Here is a 23,368-nt window from a genome sequence, read left to right as displayed (position 1 = left end):
AACCCCAAAGCTCTCCTGATCCCCATTCCATCAGATGGTGAGGGAGTACCTCAGGAAAGCCTGCAACTGCTTAAAGTCCAGTGTTTCCCTTTGGGGGGGATGTTGGAGAAGACTTCTTGAATTTAAGGTTAATCTAAGGTAGTTAATCATTACTGGTAATTATGCCCTTAATAGTACAACATTAGGCTTAATAATTTATCAAGTGAGAGATGATAAATGCAAAGGTAATGGGCCAGGACAGGCAGGCTACATGCAGAAGGGAATTCGGACTAAAAGTGGACTGTTAGCCCCACCAAGTTTTGAGGAGAAAGAGGTGAATGTCTCTGAACAGCCTCCTTTCCTCCCAATTTCCCCTTCTTCTTTTTTAAATTTCAAGTATAATTAAATACAGCGTTATATTAATTTTAGGTATATAATATAATGATTCAACAATTCTATACAACTCTCAGTGCTCATCAAGATACATGTACACTTAATCCCTTTTATCTATTTCACCCATCCCCTGAAACCTCCCCTCTGGCAATCAACAATTTGTTCTCTGTATTTAAGAGTGATTTTTTTGTCTCTTTTTTCTGTTTGTTTTGTTTTTTCTTAAATTCCACATATGAATGACATCATATGATATTTGTCTTTCTCTGACTGACTTATTTTACTTGGTATTATACTCTCTAGGTCCATTCAAGTTGTTGCAAATGACAAGTTTTCATTCTTTTTTTATGGCTGAGTAATATTCCATTGTATATATTTACCATATCTTCTTTATCCACTCATCTATGGATCCATTTTCCTCTTAATAAATGGCACCCACCTACTCAAGTCCTGAATCTAGGAGTTACTGTTGATTACTCTCTCCCTTGTTTCCCACATCTGATCCGTCAAGGGTAATTCCTAGATTTAGGACTCCTGTCAACTTTATTTCTAAAATACTCTTCAATCTCTACACTTGCCTTTGTCTTGACTGTTACTACCAGAGACCAAGCCACTGTCCTCTAATGTAGATACAGCATTAACTTCCTATACAGTTTCTCTGTTTTCCCCCTTGCCCCAAGCACTACATTCGCCATGTGCTTGAGAACAATCTTTAAAAGCAAATTAAGTCCTGTCCCTCCCCTGACTAAACACTGTAGTGGTGGGGTGCCGGGGTGGTTCAGTTGGTTGAGCATCTGACTCTTGATTTTGGCTTAGGTCATGATATCAGGGTTGTGAGATTGAACCCTGTGTCGGACTCATGTGCTGGGCGTGGAGCCTGCTTAAGATTCTCTCTCTCCCTCTGCCTCCCCACCCACCAAAAAAAAAAAACCCTCCAGTGGCTTCCCACACTTAGAATAAAATCCAAACTTCCTATCCTTGCCTGCTAGGACCTACATGATGTATGCCTGCCCAGCTTCCCAGCCTCATCTCACAACACCCTCCTCCTTGCCTACCACACTCCAGCCACTCTGGCCTTTTTGCTTCTCAACTATGACTACTTTCTTTCTGATTTTGACATAGTGGACTTCTTTTATCACTTCAATCTTAACTTAGAGGTCATCCACACAGAGGGATCTCCTGACTCCAGTTGCAACTAGTTATTCCATCACATCCTCTCTACTCGTCATTCTCTGATCTCTCTTTTTAAAAAATTTATTTATGTTTCCTCTTTTAGAATATAAGCTTTTTTTTTTTTAAGTTTTTATTTTTATTTGAGAGAAAGAGAGCACGAGTGGGGGTGGGGCACAGAGGGAGAAGCAGACTCCCTGCTGAGCACAGAGCCCGATGCAGGACTTGATCCCAGGACCCTGAGATCATGACCTGAGCTGAAGGCAGACCCTTTTTTTTTTTTTTTAAATTTTATTATGTTATGTTAGTCACCATACAATACATCATTGGTTTTTGATGTGGTGATCCACGATCCATTGTTTTCGTATAACACCCAGTGCTCCATGCAGTACGTGCCCTCCTTAATACCCATCACCGGGCTAACCAATCCCCCCTCCCCCCTCCCCTCTAAAACCCTGTTTGTTTCTCAGAGTCCATAGTCTCTCATGGTTCATCTCTCCCTCCAATTCCCCTCCCCCCCAATTTTTCCCTTCCTTCTCCTAATGTCCTCCATGCTTAGAATATAAGCTTCTGAAGAGTAGGGATCTTGTCTGTGCTATTCATAGTGGATTCTCCAGCGTCTAGAAGAGTGCTTGATACATTGAGTCGATACTAAATTAATATTCATTGAGTGAATTAATGAATGCAATTTTATACCATTATCTTATCATTCCAGACACCTTCTGGCCTGGCCTTCAGGGAACTCCTTCTCTTACTTAACTATTTGGTACTAAGCATCCATTGCCTTATATTGGGGATAGGGGCTGATATAGTTAGGACAGTTTCTTGGAGTAATCTGTCTTTTGGGAAATAGCGTTCTGTGTTTTGTTCCAGATTTGTTCCATCTTAGGGATATTAGACAAGTAACTACCAGCCTTCCCCCATTGCTCAGCAAGAATGGGGATAATTATACTAGTTTGGTACTTATCAAATGGTGCTATGCTTCTCCTCCTGGGTACAGAAGGACTCTAGAAATTTCTAGAGTTCTCTTGGGCTTCAGATACAGTTGAGTTGATGGCACAGTATCTCATGATTGGTTAGTGCAAGACCCCTCTCTTGTTTTACCTGATGTTTTCTCCTTCATCTCCCATTCATAGTCTCATTCTCCTTTTTCCTTCCAGGCTTCCAATCTTGGGTTTGAAATATATATCCTTCCAATCTGTCTTCTAACCTATGTATTTAGATATATGTATATCCTTGAAAAATGCAGTGTATGTGTCCATGGAGTCTAGTAAACTTTTGTAAAAAATAAAAAATAAAAATACTATATTGATTTAGAGAGTTATTATTAGTAGCATCTCATGTTACTTGGGGGCACATGGGATCATAGCATTTTTTAAAATTTTTTATTTAAATTCAATTAACATATAATGTATTATTGGTTTCAGAGGCAGAGGTCAGTGATTCATCAGTCGTATATAACATCCAGTGGGGATCATAGAATTTAATAGCTAGGAATCATCTGTAAATTATAGACTCTAACCCCTGCCTTCTCTGATAAGTGAGAGGACTAAGGCCCAGAGACTTCCTTTAAATGATTCCTTTTATCAAAACTGTCCACATTTACTGGGAGCCAGTATTGGTCAACATTTACTGAGAGCCAGTCCTTTGTCAGGAGTGTTGGGGGACACAGAGATGAATGGCACAGGGCCTGCTTCTGAGCAGACAGCCTTTTGGAAGACTTATAAGGAAGGCTTGGTGGGCTGTGGAGTTTCCCATGTCTTCTTTGTTATTGGCCATTGGGCTGAGAAAGGACCCAAAGATGATCTGCTTTGGGGATACACACTGCCTCTTCCCCAGTCTTCTCCTTTTCATCTTCACTATTATGTAAGACTCCATATCCACCTTGTGAATCAGTGATCCCTACAGACATTCAGTCAAGTTCCCAGCCTGCCTCTGCTCTTTCTTGTCCCTCTTGTGGGTGACATGCCTCTTCCCTGTTTGGTCTACCTCTGAGTGTCCTGGTGGAACATAGAGTCCTTACCAGACTTTCTCTTTGTGTTTCCAGATTGGAGCATCTCTCTTTGCCAGTAACATTGGAAGTGGCCACTTTGTGGGGCTGGCGGGGACAGGAGCTGCTGCAGGCATTGCCATTGGAGGCTTTGAATGGAATGTGAGTAACATCAGAGACACTGTGTCCTGGGGCTGGAAGGAGGTTTAGCAGTCAGCCAGTTCAATCTATGCTTAGAGATGCTCTAAGTGTTAGGGAACCAACCAGGGCCACTCTCTGAGGCAGTTGGAGGAGGGGCACAGCTTCAGGAGGTCCATGGTCCTGCTGCCCTTCCACAGAGTAGCATGAGAAAACCACTGATATGATGGCAATAGTGTTTTTTTCTTCTCTTAAAAATCCAAATCCTTCTGTACCCTTTTGGCCATATTGGAGGTTTGGAAATTCTTACCACCAGATTTCCATTATCATTATTATTATTATTTAAAAGTTCTCTAAGTGGTATTTTACTCCTTGTAAACCAGAGAAGAGGCAAAAGGAGCTATGATGTCAGCGGGCAGCCCCCTGGAGTCCCCTACACTATTGCCCAACTACCATTCCTGTGGGCCAATCAGGCAGCAAAGCCCTCTTTCAGTTTCTGATGGCCACTTAGGGAGTTGTCCCCAGAGCCCCAAGAGAAAATGCTTGGTGATTTTCCTGTAGTATTTGAGGGCAGGCAGCAGAATGGGCTAAGGTTCCTCCTGGTTTGACTCTACCTATTTTTTTTGTTTGTTTCAGGCCCTGATTTGGGTGGTTGCCTTGGGCTGGGTTTTTGTTCCCATTTACATTAAGGCTGGGGTAAGTATTTGCTCTGTTATTCTATTTTGTGCTATATATATACACATACATATATATATACACTATATATAGACACATATATAATATATAATACACATATTATATATGATACACATATCATATATATATATAATATATATATGTATAACACACACACATATATAATATGAGCTCCATCCTCCTGAAGGGCAGAGGAGACTTTATAGCATAAATGGCAGAGAACACCTGCGCCTTGGTTTTCTTTTCCAGGTTATAAAATTTTTGACTACTTTTAGAGGCATTCAACAGATCCACTCAGCCACGACTTGACTGTCTAAGAAGCCCTCTAAACAACCTCATTCTATTCAGAGCCCTCTTAAGCATCATGTCCCCTCACATTGGGTGTGCACTTGAAAGGCACTGCTATGCATTTGCTCATGGTATATAGCTGTGTGCCTCTGCTCCTGGAAGGGAAGCAGCATGAGAAAAAGAACTGTATTTCCCCTTCATTTACATATGTCAATAGTTCTTGCAGCTGGTACTCAACTATCGAATGCATGCTCAGTCTCTTGACTAAATCTCTCTGACATTTTACATAAGACAGCTTTGGTGGCACCTGTTTAGTGAGATATAATGAATACCTACATTAGGAGCTGAAAGCAATACAGAAAAAACACAGGGCAGACTCTACATCTTCTGGAGGCTCATGGACTATTGGTGACATGTGTGTGATCCCAGAAGACAGTAGGCTCAGGGTTGAGAAAATGAGACAGAAGTACAGTCAGAATTTGCAGAAAGTACCTGGGAGAACAGTTGAGCAGGTCTGCAGCTACAATCCTTGGCAAGGTGAAGCACACACCCAGCCTTGCCAATTTGGTGCACTGAACAGATGCTACCATTGGTATAATGTCTTGTTACAGTAGGCACTCTGTATAGGAATGCATATCTATCACCTCCTCTTTCAGGGCAAAAATCTGCTTTCTTGGTTATGTATTCATGTGTTCATTTAAAAAAAGTGTCTATTGAGCACCTTCAATGTCCTGGGATAATGCCCTAAACTTGCAGTAGTAGGGCATATGGGATTGAGATGGGATTGAAGAATGGGGGCCATCTGGCTACCTTACAGACTTCTCTGACCCATGATGGTTAGCCCTTGATCATACTTCTGATGCCATGGTGGATGCCACTGCTCTGCTTGCTCTGAGTCTTCTGGTCACTTTGGCTGGCAATGACCTCTCTTACATCCCATGCAGGTGGTGACAATGCCAGAGTACCTGAGGAAACGATTTGGAGGCAAGCGGATCCAGATCTACCTCTCTGTTCTGTCCCTGTTACTCTACATTTTAACCAAGATCTCGGTGAGTCCACTGCCCTGGGGACTGGCATTAGCTGTCTACTGACCAATGTCTACCTGCCCACTCCTGCTCCTCAGCACATATTGGCCCACCAAGGGGCAGCAGTATTTGTTTCTATTAACTTGGTACCTTAGGTCTTCTTGCTCCTTAGGGTAAAGTCCTATTTCATGCATCAAGGAGTTAACACATGGAACTCCTTATCCTCTACCGTGTGGAAGGTTAAAAACATAAACAGGTTCGAGGAGTTTCAGTGAAAACTGTTCTTAATAGAAGACTGAAAGGGAATTAGCAATATCTAAGGGCTGGTTCCAACCTTAGAGTTAGCTGTGAGCCTTTGTGCCTGAAGGGATCAGAATCTGGCTCTAGGTGATATTTCTAATACACTTAAACATGCGCAGTCAGTGACAACTCTTGAAGGGACCTCAGAAATTCTCCCTTTTCTTTTATGGATAGGGAAATGAAAACTGGGAATTGAAAATACTTGCTCAGGATCCTGAGTCAGGAGTAGAACCCAAACTTCTGGCTCCACTTCAATGTCCTTTTCATTACACAAGGCTTCTTGTCTGTTATAATTTTTTAATCTGTTTTTTTTTTTTCTGATGTTGCTCATGCTTTTTTGTGTCATTTCTAAGCATCCATTGCCAAATCCAAGGGTTGAGAGAAAAGTGACATTTTCTGAGACATAGGGAGTTACAAAGTGCTCACTGCTCTATCAGTTTTCTCATTGAGTATGATCAGTTTTCCTCTGTTTTCTTGTCCTTCTCTATCCAGCACCAAAGGTAAGATTGGATCAATCTCAGCATCTTGCAAAAGATCTGTCCTGGATAAAATTTGAGTCGGGTTGGATCTGAAATGAGCCTTCTGCTCTAGCTAGGTAGTGTGCTGAAAAAACAGCTGCTAGTGCTTTTATTTTCCTGATCACTTAAAGCCAAGACAACAACAGTATTAAATAACATTTGCATTTTTTTTATTTTGGAAAATTTCAAACATGTATACCCAGAGATAGAATAGTATAATGAACACTTGTGGACCTAATACTTTTCACTCAGCTTTAATAATGATTATTATTTTGTCATTCTTGTTCATCTATTTCTTCTACTTTTTTTCCCAGCAGTATTTTAAGTCAAATACCAGACATTATGTCATTTCGCTGTGACTTCTTCAGAATACATCTTCAACTTTTAAAAAACATAACCATTGTGCTATTATCACACAGCAAAATCTATAGGAATTTCCTAATTTAGGTGGTTTAATACCTGGTCCATATCCAGATTTTCCTGATTATATAAAAAAATGTCTCCTTATAGTTGATTTCTTTGAATCAGAATCTAAATGAAGTCTACACATTGTATTTGACTATACTTTCTTTAAAGGAAATATTTATATCTTCAGCTTACCATAATTATTTTTCTCTTTTGTACCATTACCTCCCAGCCCTAGTCCTGGCCTACCTGTGCACACTTCTCTTTTTTTTTTAATTGGGTTTGTCTTGGGCGCCTGGGTGGCTCAGTTGGTTAAGCGACTGCCTTCGGCTCAGGTCATGATCCTGGAGTCCCTGGATCGAGTCCCGCATCGGGCTCCCTGCTCGGCAGGGAGTCTGCTTCTCCCTCTGACCCTCTCCCCTCTCATGTACTCGCTCTCTCTCATTCTCTCTCTCTCAAATAAATAAATAAAATCTTTAAAAAAAAAAAAATAATTGGGTTTGTCTTTTTTTGTTGTTAAGTTGAAAGAATTCTTTATATGTTCTAGGTACTAAACCCTTATCAGATAAAGGATTTGCAAATATTTCCCCCTCATTCTGTAGGTTTTCTTTTTCATTTTCTTGATAATGTCCTTTGAGGCACAAAAGTTTTAAATCTTGATGAAGTCCATTTATCTACTTTTATTTCTGTTGCTTATGCTTTTGCTGTCATTTCTAGGAATCCATTGCCAAATCCAAGATAATGAAGATTGACCCCTATATTTTCTCTGAAGAGTTTTATACCTTTAGCTCTTACATTTAGTTCTTTGATCCATTCCGAGTTAATTTTTGTATATGACGTGAGGCAGGGGTTCAACTTCACTCTTTTGCATGTGTTTATCCAGTTCTTTCAGCACCATTTGTTGAAGAGACTATTATTTACTCATTGAATGGTCTTGCACATTTTTATACAACTCAGTGTAAACATGCTCTTGCCTATAGGGCTGATAGAACTTTGTTTTGGAGTTGGGACTGATTCCCAGAGCACTGCTCCCTCCCTGCCCAGCTTCCCGACTCAAACTGCTACTGTCCTTGACTGGTGCTTTTGTGTTTTGCCACCAATATGATGATTTCACCACCTTCACTTTCTCCTCCCCTCCTTCAGGGTTAGTTTTTAGTTATAAGATGAAGACCCTGGGCTTTTCAATGCTATGTCATTAGATATCAATGTGCAGAGACTAGACTGGGAAATGCTGGTAAGGGTGGAGAAATCAGGCTTCCTGAGGGAGAGAAGAGCAGATGTAAGAAGAGAAAAAGGAATGTAAGCAGGGAGGGAGAGGAGGTCATTCTGGAGCTAGGTGGGGGTTGGCAAGGGAACTGCTCCTTGGTTCAGCTTGTGAGGTGGCACCTGTCTAATGAGCATGTAGAGGAGGCTACTGGGATTTCCCTTTTTGGAATCAAGCCTTCTCCAAGTCCACAGTTCAAGCGGGTATAAGTCTGTTGACTGTAGTTGCCATGGAAAGGGTACTCTTTGCCCTTGGAGCTGGTGTGAGGTAGTCATATAAATAAACTAAATGCCCAACCTCTCTCCCTGCCTTGCACTCACATCACCTATTGTTCAGGTTACTGATTAAACCTCCCTTGACTTGGGAGCCCCCAGATAGCTGAGGGGCAGTCTCGCTCAGCTCAAGTCCTGATGGAGCCCATCCCCCAGCAGTCAGCTTTTTCTGAATTTTGCTTTTGAAAAGTACTTGGTATAGGCTGCTCCCTCTCTGTATAATTTCTGGGCTCCTTGCTGGAGGCCTTGCCCACCATCCTACCTGCCCTGCCTGCTTCCCAGAGGCAGAAATCTCTTGAATATTGTGTAAGAAGGATGATAGCTGCCCTTTATTTAATGCCAGTCTCTTTGCTTAGATTCCACAAGGGGCTTTACTTTTTTCATCTCCAGTTCACATGAGTACTGCATGGTAAGGATTTCTATTTTATTTTCCACTTCATGGATGAAATAACTGAGTCTCAAAGAAATTAGGTAATTTGTCCTAAATCACACAACAAAATCAGGCATTGGAACCCAGGTCTCTCTAGTACCAAAGTCTGTGTTCTTCTCACAGTTCTGCTCTATGTTTGGATGGGATGAAGACATAGCATGATGGAATGGGATAGATCATCTAGTCCTATGTTCTATGCTCTCATTTTATAGCTGGAGAAACTGAGGTCCCAGGAAGGGAAGGGACTCTGTGGGGTTAAACAGTAGCAGAACTAGGATGAACAGCAGGGTCCCTGTTATTGACTCAAAACCTTTGGCATTATGTGGCCCCTGACTTCTAAATCTTTCATTCCTTTGGTACTGAGTCAGTTAAAATTCAAGACCATGGGAAAAATTAAGATAGCCAGTTAAATAACCTTACAATATGAACAAGTTTCCATGAGTAGGATTTGAGAGGACTGTGAGGAGAGAGCGTCAGCTGCACGCTGGTGTATGAAGGATCTGAAGGAGGGACATTTAAGCAGAGGGCAGGGGCAGGGAAGGGTTGACACGTAAGACTTTGTCTTTATAAGTTTGGCTGACTTCAGGTTCACCATGAGTCATAGAGCATGAAATCATTAAAATAATTACACTGATGGTGAATGTAACTCCTAGGAACTCACATTAAGATAACACATGAGTTCAAAGTTCATTGACAAAAGAAAATAGTTATAAGTTAACAAAGTAAGATAGGTATTTATTTACATTGCACACAAAGATTAATCAATCTTGTTGTGTGTATGTAGAGGCATGGATAATTTGTGATGGGCAAGAAGAGAAGAAGGGTGGCCTTGTGAGATCCAAGTCCACACAGGAAGCAACTAGGGACCTGCCAGGAAGGCTTAGAGGAGGCTATAGGGATCCAGTGTGTGTGTAATTGATAGCAGAGAAAAAGCATTTCGGTGCAGGGCCCAGATATAACCCAGGCCATAGAACAGCAGTGGTGTGGAATCTTGACTATGACTACCATCTTGTAGCCAGGTTTTGGGCTCTGAGACCCAGATTTGATTATTCCTCTATGTACTTCTCTGAATTTTACTGGCTCCCTGCTGTCCCGTTCCTGGCACCCTGTCTTATCAAGTTCTGAGAAGAATTCTGGTCTGTAAAATTTCCCAGTATCATGTATCTTATTTAAGTGTGCATAGTGACTTGAGATAAGCCTCAGATTTTATGCATTACATGTGATGACCGAATGTCCCTGTTTCTATTTCCTGGGGCTATTAACATGACTGCAGTAAACTTTTATAGCAACTCCACTGTCCATTTTGGATCCTTGAGTAAAAATAAGAGCTTTGGCTTTTACTTAAGGTCTGAATACTCATTACCTGAGCCATTCACTTTCACAAATGAAAAGAGAAATTTGAGCAATGGGGCTCTCCATCTCAAATGTCGTTGCCAGGCAGGATTTATTGGGTGCTCAGATATAACTCAGACCAGAATGGGCCACAAAGCACACATATAAAATCATAGGATCTCAAAGTGTCAGAGCTGAGACAAGTAATCTATGCAAGTCTCATGGTCAGAGACTCAGTTACTCTAAGAGGTTTCCCAGCTGAATCTGTAATTTTATTATTCCCCATGAGTCTCATGGACGTTGTTCAGTCAAATTTTCAAAGTGATGGGAACAAAGCTTTTGAGCTGAATCCAACTGCCTGTTTTTGTAGATATAGTTTTTTTTTTTTAAACATTTTATTTATTTGAGAGAGAGACAGAGAGAGTGAGTGCACAAGCGGCAGGGAGAGGCGGAGGGAGAAGGAGAAGCAGACTCCCCACTGAGCAGGGAGCCCTACATGGGGCTCTATCCCAGGACCCTGGGATCATGACCTGAGCCAAAGGCAGATGCTTAACTGACTGAGCCACCCAGGCACCCCTGTAGATATAGTTTTATTTGAACATGGCCACACCCACTTGATGTATTGTCTATGGCTGCTTTCATGTCTCAGCTGTAGAATTGAGCAGGTTGGACAGACTATATGGTGTATAAAACCTAAAACATTTATTACCTGAAACTTTATAGAAAAAGTTTGCTGACCCTTGATCTAGAATATGATAATTTTTGATTTCCTTTCAAGTTGGTTTTGCTTAGCATGATTGGGGAAATTTGCTTGTTTCCTTCCTTTTTTTTTTTTTTTTTTATTAAGGGCTAAGAGAAGTTTAGAGAAGGAGCAATCTGGGAAGAGCTGTGAAACAAATGGTCTCATTGGATTATAGGAGAGTTCTTTTCTATCAATGCTGGTGGTGTATTTCCCTATTCATTCCCCTACTTTTATAAATAAAAAAATAACAAAATGCTTCAAACATACAGAAAAGTACAAAAACTAATATAGCAAATATCACCACCCAGATTCTATAGATCTTAAAAAATCTCATTTTTTTAAAGAAAAGAAATAAAACATTACAGGTATGATGGAAAGCTTATTTCTGCTCTTTTTTTTTTTTTTAAGATTTTATTTATTTATTTGAGAGAGAGAGAGAGAGCGCACAAGCAGAGGGGAGGGGCAGAGGGAGAGGGAGAAGCAGACTTCTTGCTGAGCAGGGAGCCCAAACCGGGGCTCAATCCCAGGACCCTGGGATCATGACGAACTGAAGGCAGATGCTTAACTGACTGAACCACCCAGGCACCCCTATTTCTACCTTTCTTGACCCCGTTCTTAAAAGTTATACATGTCTTAAACTTGGTATGTTTTCTTCTGGTCTGTTTTTATATTTTTACTACATATATATGTATATTTATATACCTATAGAGAATATAATGTGTTTTAAAATTTCTGCTCCCCCCACTTTTGAAACTTATAAGAAAAACGGAACAATGGTATTTAAGAAAATCTGGAGTGGAAAAGCACCCATAATCCTATGACTCTAATTCAGATATTTCATATTGTCTTTGCCCGTATGTGTGTTTTCTTTTACAGAATTGCAATCAGTATGTGCATACCATTTTGTCATCTTTCTTCCCCATCTTAGCATCAAACCGTATACATTTTCCCATGTTTCCATCTTCATAATTATTATTTTGGGGGGATGTGGAACTTAATGGTTGACATAATTTTCAGCAAGACATTTAGAAATCCTCCGGTGGACCAAAAGCTCTCAACAGTGGTCACCTTTGGTCTGAGTGATGGAAGTAGGAACACTTTTACTTTTCAGTGTATAACTTTCTGTGCTGCTTTTTTTCAACTATACCCATAAGTTATTTTATTTTAAAAGTAAGTAAAAAATGTTTTTTTAAATGATAAAAGATCTTGCTCTCTGCAGAAAATATTCCAGAAAAGAGAACTCTTACCTTTTAGTGTTTTTGGAAAGTCACTGGACTTGGAGACAACCGAATTTTAGCTCTTGAGCTTGTCATTAATTTTGTCTTTCTCATCTGTAGAGTAGAGACAAAATATATTTGTCCTTTTACCTTATTTTGGGGATCAAAACAATGAATGTACCTGAAAACATTTGGTAAACTATAAAATTCGCTGGATATGGTGGGAAAAAAAAAAACCCTAGTGAAGCAGATAAAGTTTGGGCACCTAGGATTCAAAGACTAATGTCAGAGCACCTGGGCTAATGTGAGCTTAGGTATGGCACAGTATCCTGAGGCACTTCTGCTGGTTTTCAGAGTTCTAAGGGCAGAATTTACTCCTGAGGTAAGAAGTGTAATCAATAAAGGGGCCCCTTCAACTGAAATAACTATGTGATAATAAAGAGGCATGGGAGCAGAGGGTCCAGCATTATGAATACTCAGAATACTCATCACAATTCCAATGGCTCAGTGTGCAGAGTCAGGAAGGAGTGGCCATTTCACCCTTAGCAAGGCTGATGTGCAGCTGGGGGCTCTTCTTTGGCTTTAGAGGATAGGATGGAACAGGTCCAGGACCTGGGAGGGGAATGTTTTCTTTGGCTGCAGGACTTTCCCACTTCCAGCCACTGAGAATCATAAGCACTCAGAGTCAGAGCTTCTTACTTTAAAGATGAGAACACAGAGACATGGAGAGATGAAATGTTTTATCCAAGGTCACTCAGGCCTATAATCGCAGCACTGGTGTTAAAACCCAGGTCCTCTGACCGCTAGCCCTTGGGTGGTCTCTTTCTAAGTCACCATTCTCTCCTTACCTTCTGACTCTGCGTCTCCTCCTCCACCAGGAAAGACAATGATAGTAAGTACCCTGGGGCTAGAGAATCTGCAGGGGAGCTAAGGCAGCAATCCTTAGGAGACCCATCTTGGGAGAGGGAGTTGTGCATTAGCACATATGCTTGGAGCTGGTGTGAGACAATCTCTCTGCCAACTAATAGAGGCAGGGAATAGGAGATTTGACTGGTGGGGAGCTGAGCCACTGGAGGGCCCCAAGGAGCTGTAAGGAGGTGGAGGTGGGGAAGCTAAGATTGGAGAGGAGATGCAAGGGCACCATTCCCCGGGTTATGACTAGGTGGCCTGTTACACGCCCTGAAATATATTAGGTTTTATGCAATGAAACAGCTCGTGCATTGCATCTGGGGGGGGGGGTCTAGTTTCTTTCACACCTAGCAATTTGAAAATAAAAGATTTACCATGATCATCCCTTAATACTACCCATCCTGGTAGTATTTTGGAACTGCCATGAAAATTCATTTTGGGTGACTCTGGTACTCTCTGTTTGGTTTAAATTAGCCACTGCACCATCCTGCCAGGTAGAAGGTTTTTTTTTTTTTTTTTTTTTTTTTAATGGGGCTAAATGAGGCAGGGAGGAGAAAGAGAATTGCATCAAGAACATAACTGGTGAATTTGGGAGTGAAGAGGGAACACTTCTCCCTAAAGTTTCATGAGATAATCTAGATAAAGCCACCTAGAAACAAGCTTGCCATGCAAAAGATAATTGGTGATGTTCTGGTTGTGTTTGAGTCAAGGTGGACTCCATCTGGGCTGAGAAGATAAAACTATGATGTTGCTGAAGTTTCTCTCCACTCCAGAGTATGGGTGGGGTTTCCCTCTCATGGACTCTTTAGTACTTGCTTTTGGGAATAGATCTGATAAACCTTTGCACACTGAGGTGTAAATGATAGAGAATAGCTTAGATTAGCAGTCTACAGGTGGGTTGGGAAGAACCTCAAGGTGTTAATAGTTATTCCTTGGCAAACAAAGTTCTGTAGTTAAATAAGTTTGTGAAGGGTCATTTACCATGTTCCCTTCCTGGGGATTCACAGTACATACTGTATATTAAAGGCTCAGGGAAGTTGTGTGGTGAGGAAACTGTCTTAACTTCACTTAATCCAGCATTTCACAGATCTCTGACTAGGGAATCCTTTTCTCCCCCCATGGGATATCTATTATCATCTTGAATAAAGCTTGTTGAGAAACTTAGGAATAGAGCATGACTCTGAGGTGTTTGTGTTTTTATTTTATTTTATTGTTGTAAGAACACTTAACATGCCATCTATCAAAATTTTGACAGATTTTAAGGTAAAATACATTATTGTTGACTATAGGCACAATGTTGTGTGGCAGATCTCTAGAGCTTACTCATCTTACTTAACTGAAACTTTATGCCTGTTGATTAATAACTCCCCATTTCCTTCTCCCCTCAGCCCCTGGTAATCACCATTCTAGTCTTTGATTATACAAATTTGAGTGTTTTAGATACTTCATATATGTGCATTGTGCAGTACTAGTCTTTCATATTCTTACCCAGGGATAAAAATATGAACCTTTAATTGGGGGATTTTAGCCAAAGGGCAAGGGGGGTGTGGGCCAACATTGGGCCCAGAAATCACAGGTATTGACATTACTCAGGAGACACCTTCTGCTACCCCCTCCAAGTTTGCCTCCTTGTCTCTGCAGCTGAAGTGCCTCAGCCAGGCCCTGGGTGCAGCCTGCAGTCAGCTGGCCTCATTCACCCCTAACTCTGCCTCTTCTCTTCTTCCAGGCAGACATCTTCTCTGGGGCCATATTTATCAACTTGGCCCTGGGTCTGGATCTGTACCTGGCCATATTTCTCTTATTGGCAATCACTGGCCTTTACACAATCACAGGTGAGTCCATACAAATGACTCAGCCAAAGCCCAGGAAAGGAGGAAGAAGTAGGAGACATAGCTTCTCCTCTCGAGGAGGAGAGATACACCCAGGAAACAGTTTTAGAATGGAGTGTTTGCTTAGTCCCAAAGCTCAGACCCTAACAAGTTATATGGGAGTCCCAGAAAACTCCAGTGTTGGCCAGAATAGTTCATGTAGCTTCTTCTAGGAAGTGGGGCAGGGACTGGCCTTCCAGGTTGTGGATAGAAGTTGGCTGAGTTGGGAAAATCAGAGAGGGAGTGCCAGGTGCAGGGATGGGGAAAGCAAGGGAATGGAGTCAGGATTGGGCATGGCATGGGGCTGGGGCAGGGTGAGCAAGCAGATGTGTTTGGCTGGAGAAGGGTGGTCAGTGGGAGGTAGTTGAGGTGTGTGTGGAGTGATAAGCCCTGATAGTTCAAAAGAGGTCACAGTGCAGGGGGCTTGGAAGCCAGAAGGAGGCCTTGGATTTGATGTGATAGGCACTGGAAGGCACTGTAGGTGGGAAGGGAGGGAGTGACACAAAAAAGAGATTTTAGAGGAAGACTCGAGAGGTGACTGGAGAAGCTGATGAAAGGAACAGTTGGGGACACCTTTGCAGAGGTGTTACTCTGTTCCCGATAGGGGAGCCAGGGTCAGCAATGGAATTTGGAGACAAGAAGTTACACAGCTCTGGGGACAAGAAATTACTTAGATGGTCTGAGTAAAGAGAGAGCAGATGTGCATGGAAGTAGCCCTTCGAAATGTGCAGATTCGGTAACACCCAAACGCCTTGTAGAGATGTTAACTCTTTGCTCTTCCGTGCCTTTGTTTGTGGGAGACAGTTCTTACCACAGCCATCTCCTTTGCACCATCTTCTGCCTTCAGTCACATCAAACTCTTCCTTCTCAAATAGGGAGGAACAGTCTCCTTTTTCCAAGGTCTTCCCAGCATTTCTGTGAGAAGTAGAGGTGTGGGAACATGTTGGGTAGTAGATTGCTATAACAAGACAAGGGAGGGAAGGAAGGAAAGGCAGACAGGTGACTGAGGGGTGTTCTCAGAGGATGCGCAGAGGGAGAGGGAGAGGGGCAGGGAGTGGGCAAAGGAGGTAGGCTGGACCACACAGACAGGTGGTCCTCCTACGTTAGGTCACATGTATTATTTCCTTTGCCTGTTTAGGGGGCCTGGCGGCTGTGATTTACACCGACACTTTGCAGACGGCGATCATGCTGGTGGGGTCTTTTATCCTGACTGGGTTTGGTAAGTGGGGCTGGGGCAGGCTGAGGAGGCAGGGAGGCAGAGGAAGAGGCCTAGGGAGAAAAAAATCAAGTCTAACCTCCCTGCCTGCTGCTGGCCCAGGCAGTGAGCTGGGTATCCTCTGCCCTCCCCAGGGGAGTGGTCTAGCCTGAATTGACCACCACAGTGGGTGTGTAGGGGCACCTTCCTCAGCCCTGGAGATCTCAGGCTGGGCCTGCTCTCCACAGAGAAACTGGACAAAAAAAGGGATACATCTAAATATCCATCAGGCTAAGTATATTCAATGTTGTATCTTAAACCTCAGATTACATCTTGTCTATATTTGATGTTAAATGTCCTTTATTTTATGAATTGATGATAGTAAGTGATCATTTTCTTGTTTATGTCCTTATTTGACAAAATTTAAAAAACTAGCCTGTCTATGTTGGCCCCTGACCCCGATTTTGAAATTTTATTTGTCTGTAAAATTCTAAAGACAAGACTGGAGACCCTAGATCTAGAGGTACTTGTTATGGGAGAATATAAAATGCATTTTGTTTTTTAAGAGGGCCCATACTTTCTGTGTGTCCTGTGAAGCCTCTTATCTACTCTCTATTCTCTGTTTCCAAGAGCTTCCATTTGTTTTTCCCTAGTGGTGGTGGTAGTGGTGGTGGGGTCTGTAGGGCAGAAGCTGGAATGCCTTATTCAAGGACACACAGCAAAGAGGTGATAGGGCTCCAGACTCCTTACCCTTTCTCTGTCCATCCTACCACATTGTTGTGACCAGGGATGGTATGGCTGAGTCTGTGGGTCTCTAGGTCTCTGTGGTAGGATTTTAAAGGCTGCTGCTGACAGCAAAGGGTGAGGGGAAAACGTCTTTGAATCTTCAAAACCAAGGTCTTTCTTTTAATAAGTCCAAGTACTTTCCCTTTTTAAAAAGGTTTATGGTTAAAATACTTTCACAGGTTATTGGTTTAGACCCTCACAGGAGCCCTCCCACCCCCAGGAGGCTAGGCAGGGTTAATAATCCCATTCTATGGATGAGAGAGCTGAGGCCCAGAATAGGAAAGTGACTTTCCCAAGACCACACAGTGAGGGTGGTTTCTCAGGCATCTACAGGAAGAAACCCGAATGAAGAGTTGAGAGTTTTAGGATGTTTGTTGCTGATGTTTTCCAGCTTTCCGTGAAGTGGGAGGGTATGACTCCTTGATGAGAAAGTACATGAACGCCATTCCAACTGTGATTACTGATGGAAACATCACCATCCACAAAGAATGCTATACACCAAGAGCTGACTCTTTTCACATCTTCCGAGATCCCCTCAAAGGAGACCTGCCATGGCCTGGGATCATCTTTGGGTTGTCCATCCTTGCCCTGTGGTACTGGTGCACAGATCAGGTACCCATGCTTGATGTGTGGCGTGGATGGGGTATTCCCCATGTCTCTACAGGGACCCCGTCTGTCTATGGCTTGTGGTGTTAGGTATGGTAGGGCTAGGCTCATATGGTCTGGGCTCACTGAGCCTTAGTGACAAGGGGGTGGCAGGCCAAGAACCAAGAACATGTGGGAGGGGAGCTGAGGGTAGCCAGAGGGCATTGAGAAGTCTTTGGCCTGCACCCCTCTCTTACTGGCTTTCCCTGGCAGGTCATTGTGCAACGCTGCCTCTCAGCCAAAAACATGTCTCATGTGAAGGCCGGCTGTATCCTGTGTGGGTACATGAAGCTGCTGCCCATGTTCCTCATGGTGATGCCAGGAATGATCAGCCGCATCCTGTACACAGGTGATCCCTTTTGCTGGACTCAGCAGCCACTCTCTCCCACTTTTCTGGCTCTGTGTCACTTCTAAAGCCCTATAGCTCCCTGCTCTTCCTCTTCTTTTTTTCTTGCCACAGTTACCAAGCGTTATTGTTCCCCCTTTACATAGCAAACAACTTGAGTTCACAGAACCTGTGGGGTTGTCTTCCCTGGTTCCTTACAATGACAATTACTTTCTCCCCTTTTGCAAATTCTCTGAAGTCATGATTCACTTCCAGCTGTAGCTTCTTCCAGCTAATATTTGCTAGCTTTTTGCTCAGTCTTCCTTCCTCAGTGTGTAAAATGTCTTTAATGTCAAAGGACCCTGGCCAGTCTCTAATTGCTTGATGCTCAGAGCCCTGTTTCTTGGGCCATTTCTTTGAAGAGCCCTGAGCCTTGTACTTTGCTATCTAGGGTAATAAAGTCTTTTTGACCCTTTTGTGGCTTCTCCAGCATTGCATTTTTTTCGGTCAGCCATCATAGGTCAAAACTGTTTCCTGGAATATGAAATAATGGCAAAAAAGAGAGCACCAGGGAGTGAAACTTTGGTGAGCTCCTAAAATGAAGACAAGACAGTCTGGGAGCACTTGCTGCCATTGGCTATTAATAGCATTCCTATTAGGTCTTTTACACTCCTATACTGGCTCACCTGTCATGAGAAAAATATTCCTAACTGAATAATTTATATTGTAATGGGTATAACACACATAAAAGTATTTGAGATAGTGCTATAATGAATCAGCGCTCTAGGGAGCAGCACTAAATGATATATCTGTAGTAGGTACCTAATAAATGTTTGTTGATTTAATTCTAAAGAAGTTACTGGAATTTTCTCCAAGTCTCTAGATCATTTCCCCTTCCCCTCCCAGGCTACTTCTTGTCTTTCTCTATACCAGATTTTTCACATTTTGGAAGTACTACCCAATAGCCCTCCCACTGGGGAGTTCCCTCAGTCATCTGGGTGTTCAATCCTACTTGCAAAAAGGCTGCTTCAAATAAACCTCAAAATTAGGAGCCACAAGTCACTATGATCTTCAGGAGAAACAAGACAGTAGTCAGTGCTAAGCTGTAGGGAGGCCTAGCTAAAGTCTAAAGACTGTGCCCCTTCTCTTCCCACCCTGAGCATTGCTTTGCTTCCCCCACTCCTCTGCCTAAGAACCCTTTTCTCCCCAGTCAGATCTTGGAGATGGTCATACCAGCAGGGCAGGGGCATGGCATGGAAGGGCTCAGCTTGGAGCTGCACTCTCTGTGGAACCAATTCAGGGCCTTGGGCAGGGATGTCCTGTTTGAAGCCTTATTTTAAGAAAGTGAATCTTGTTCCATACAAATTTTTGGATTGTTTGTTTCAGCTCTGTGAAAAATGTCAACGGTATTTGGATAGGGAATGCGTTGAATGTGTAGATTGCTCTGGGCAACATAGACATTTTAACAATGTTTATTCTTCTAATCCAGGAGCATGGAATGTTTTTCCATCTCACTGTGTCTTCCGCAATTTCTTTCATAAGGTTCTATAGTTTCTAGAGTACAGATCCTTTACCTCTTTGGTTAGGTTTATTCCTAGGTATCTTATAGTTTTTGGTGCAATTGAAATTAGTTAATCAGAAAAATACAATTATCATATGGTTTCACTCATATGTGGAATTTGGGAATAGGGCAGAGGACCATAGGGGAAGGGAGGAACACCTGAATGCGAAGAAATCAGAGAGGGAGACAAACCACGAGAGACTCCAGACTCCGGGAAACAAACTGAGGGTTGTGGAAGGGAGGGGGTGGGGGGATGGGGTCTGGGTAATGGTCATTGGGGAGGGCACGTGATCTGATGAACACTGGGTGTTACACACAATTAATGAATCATTGAACGCTACATCAAAAACTAATGATATATGTTGGCTAATTGAATTTAAATAAATAAAAAAAGGAAAGTGAATCTTGGAAATATTTCCCCGATGTCTGCTTGCTGACATGGCTCTTCATCTTTCCTCAGAAAAAATTGCCTGCACCGTCCCCTCGGAATGTAAGAAATATTGTGGTAGTGAGGTTGGCTGTACCAACATCGCTTACCCGACCTTGGTGGTGGAGCTCATGCCCAATGGTGAGAGTCATCTTGCTGGCAAAGTCTTTTTTTGGAGGCTGATTTGGCTTCCACTTTATGTAGATTTCTGTGGCCTTCTGGGGAAAAGCCATTTCCGAGCCTGGGGGCCCAGTAGGGAAGGCTTCCCTCTGGGTGTCCTCAGTTTTTGAACATGTCTTCCTTCAGTGGAGAGGAGACATATGACTTGGTTGAGCTCTATGAGACCTAGCATGTGTTCATCAGTCAGGTGTGGAAAAGAGGTGATCTGAAAATGTGCTAGTGAAAAACACAACTTTTCCATGCTCATCTAGAGGATCATTTGGACTCTCCAACAGACATTAACATGAAAGCTTGAACTAAGTGGAGTTTTTTCTTGAGAATGAATTGATATTCCAAGGAGGAAGGGCAGAACAGTTTTAGCTATTGAATGAGGAAGTTTGAGGCAGTAGATGGATGGGCCACAAGGGGGCTTCTCACTACAGAGAATGTGTTATCCTAGGTGATTGAGTACTTGGCGTCCAGAATAGTTAGTTTTGGGTTGGACCTGTAGGGCTACTGTTCATGTTTCATGTCGAAGAAAAATCTAATTCTGGATCAAGGGATGCAAACCTCATTAGGTTAGGGGGTCTCAGGAGACTAAAAATTCAAAGGTATTGATCAGGAAAATTTATAATAAACTTATAAAATTTTATTACTGAGAGGAAACCTAGAGACTATCTAGTCAAACCTCTTCATTTTATAGTTAGGGAAACTGAGACGTACAGAAGGAAAATGATTTTTTTCCAAGACCACACAGCAACTCAGTGTCTAGCTTGCTTAACTGTGCTCAAGGCTGGAATTGAATTTTTTTTTTTTAAACCACAAACTGGATGTGTGACCTTGGGCAAACCATTTGCATTCAAATTCTATAAAAATGGGGGTAATTGTTAACTATGCCACTGAACTGGGCTGCTTATTAATTAAGGCTGCAATTAGAAGAGTCACATGGCTGGTTCTTTTAGAGTTCTGGTTTGGATTACACTGAACTATGTGGGGGTGTTTATGTTATTTCTCTTTCTCTTTTTTTAAGATTTAAAACATTTTTGTAATGATTTACTTATTTTATTTTTATTTATTTATTTTAAAAAAGATTTTATTTATTTGTCAGAGAGAGAGAGAGAGCGCACAAGCAGGGGGAATGGCAGGCAGAGGGAGAAGCAGGCTCCCTGCTGAACAAGGACCCCTGAAGTGGGACTCAATCCCAGGACCCTGGGATCATGACCTGAGCTGAAGGCAGACGCTTAACTGACTGAGCCACCCAGGAGTCCCTACATATTTATTTTAGAGAGAGAGAGAGAGAGCGAGCATGAGTGAGTGGGGGGAGGGGCATAGGGAGAGGGAGAGAATCTTGAAGCAGACTCCCTGCTGAGAGTGGAGCCTGACTCGGGGCTCGATCCCAGGACCCTGAGATCATGACCTGAGACAGAACTAAGAAATCAACTGAATGAGCCACCCAGGTTCCCCTAAAAAAATTTTTTTTAAAGTAATCTCTATACCCAATGTGGGGCTTGAACTCACAACCCCGAGATCAAGAGTCGCATGCTCCACCCAGAACCATCCAGGTGCCCCTGTTTACGTTGTTTCTTTAGAAGGGCAGATTGTGGGTGAGACTGTAGTTCTGAACACTGTGCTAGAGTGAACTGTACATGACAGGAAAATGCACGACATGCAAGACAACAAAATGCTGTGTTTACATGTACCATTACCATTCCCTCATCTTCAGCTAGAATCTGGCTTCTATAAACACTGAATTTTCCAGTGACTCCCTGTGCTAGATTAAATAGATATTTTCCATTCCTTATCTTACTTGACCCCTCAGTAGCATTCAGCATTATTGATCACTCATCTTTCTTCCGTTATCTCTTCTCTTGGATTCCATTATACTATACTCTCCTATTTGTCTGTTCTATCTCCATCCTTTAGGCTGCTCCTTTTTGTCTCATTTGAAGATTCAGCCTCTTCCACTTGGTCGGTAAATGTTGCCCCACCAATCTGTCACTAAATTCTGTCCATTTTGCCTCCTAAATATCTCTTATATTCATCTATCTCTTTCTATTTTTACCTCTATCACCCTACACTGATATACCACTATTTCTTGCCAGAGCCACCGTAAAATTACGTTCAACAAATATTCATTGAGTGAATAAGAGAGTTTGATAAGAGTGTAGTACAGAGGGGAGAGCTTTATCCCAGCTTTACAATTAACTAAAGTAACCCTGAACAAATGGCAGAACTAGGGCTCGAAGCCCTACCTACTAACTCTTTGAAGTGGACCTTTGTTTTGTCAACTGAAAAGTGAGGGAATTGGACTAGAGGATCTTTGTAACTCCTGTGGCTTATGTGGTACAAGCTCAGGAGGAACCATTAAAAAACTCCCAACAGGGCACCTGGGTGGCTCAGTCAGTTAAGCGTCTGCCTTTGGCTCAGGTCATGATCCCAGGGTGCTGGGATCAAGCCCTGCATGGGGCTCCCTTCTCAGCAGGGGGCCTGCTTCTCTCTCCCCCTGCCTGCCACTCCCACTGCTTCTGCTCTGTCTCTCTAATAAATAAATAAAATCTTAAAAAGAAACCTCCCAACAAATGACAAAATAATTGAAGCTGGCAGCCTTTATTTTCCTTCTTGCAAGGCTGTAGATGAAAACAAAACTATAAAATTATTTGCAGATACAAAACCTAGAGGAATGATAGAATCATGTACCAAAAAGATTTCAACAGGCAGGAATGTTGACTCAAATCTAATAAGCTCAAGTTTAATAGAGGTAATATGTCAAGTTCTGTATATTTGGGCCCCCCAAGCCCAATTATAAAGAATATTGTAAGAAACTGAGGGATCTTTAGTGTAGAGAAGAGAGAGTTCAAGAGGACATGAATTATCTTTGAATATATGAAAAATGGTAAAGTGGGTGAACAGTGAGACCTCTTCTGTTGGGTAGCTTGAGGACTGTGTCTGAGGCTATAAAGAGGCAGATATCAGCCTGGTTAGGATTGTCCAAGAGGGAGCAGACTCCCTGTGCAGTTGTGGATTTCCTGTTGCTGGAGAATTTGGGCAGAAGAAGGGATTCTACCAATGGATGGTAAGCCTAGGTGACGACTAAGGTTACTTTTACTTCTAAGACTGTACTCTCCATGGTGGGCCCTCAGCATGACCTGGCCTTCCAGCCTAGCAGGGACAACTTTATGCTGTCCTTGGTATGGAAGTAGTGATAGAGATTATAGCCAACCATGCTGGCCATGACTGGGAGAAATTTTATTTATTTATTTAGATTTTATTTATTTATTTGACAGAGAGAGTGAGAGAGCACAAGCCGGGGGAGCAGTAGAAAGAGAGGGACAAGCAG

General features: G+C 42.4%; 1 protein-coding gene across 2 annotated transcripts in view; it reads left to right on the top strand.

Moving 5' to 3' along the window:
- The window catches only part of SLC5A1 (solute carrier family 5 member 1), a 76,144-nt gene that overhangs the window by 20,317 nt on the left and 32,459 nt on the right, over positions 1-23,368 (top strand). Inside the window, exons 3-10 of one of the 2 annotated variants that reach the window (XM_036074626.2) lie at positions 3,587-3,691; positions 4,304-4,363; positions 5,596-5,700; positions 14,792-14,897; positions 16,072-16,152; positions 17,306-17,526; positions 17,773-17,908; positions 19,906-20,013. In XM_036074626.2, the coding sequence (XP_035930519.2) occupies positions 3,587-3,691; positions 4,304-4,363; positions 5,596-5,700; positions 14,792-14,897; positions 16,072-16,152; positions 17,306-17,526; positions 17,773-17,908; positions 19,906-20,013 (922 nt within the window). The remainder of the gene's footprint in view (positions 1-3,586; positions 3,692-4,303; positions 4,364-5,595; positions 5,701-14,791; positions 14,898-16,071; positions 16,153-17,305; positions 17,527-17,772; positions 17,909-19,905; positions 20,014-23,368) is intronic. The other variant, XM_078060729.1, reaches the window with a different exon arrangement.

This window comes from Halichoerus grypus, chromosome 13 (genome assembly GCF_964656455.1).
Source record: "Halichoerus grypus chromosome 13, mHalGry1.hap1.1, whole genome shotgun sequence".
Classification (NCBI taxonomy): domain Eukaryota; kingdom Metazoa; phylum Chordata; class Mammalia; order Carnivora; family Phocidae; genus Halichoerus; species Halichoerus grypus.
Note: the sequence above shows the minus strand (reverse complement) of the source record. Positions and strands in the feature narration are given on the sequence as shown.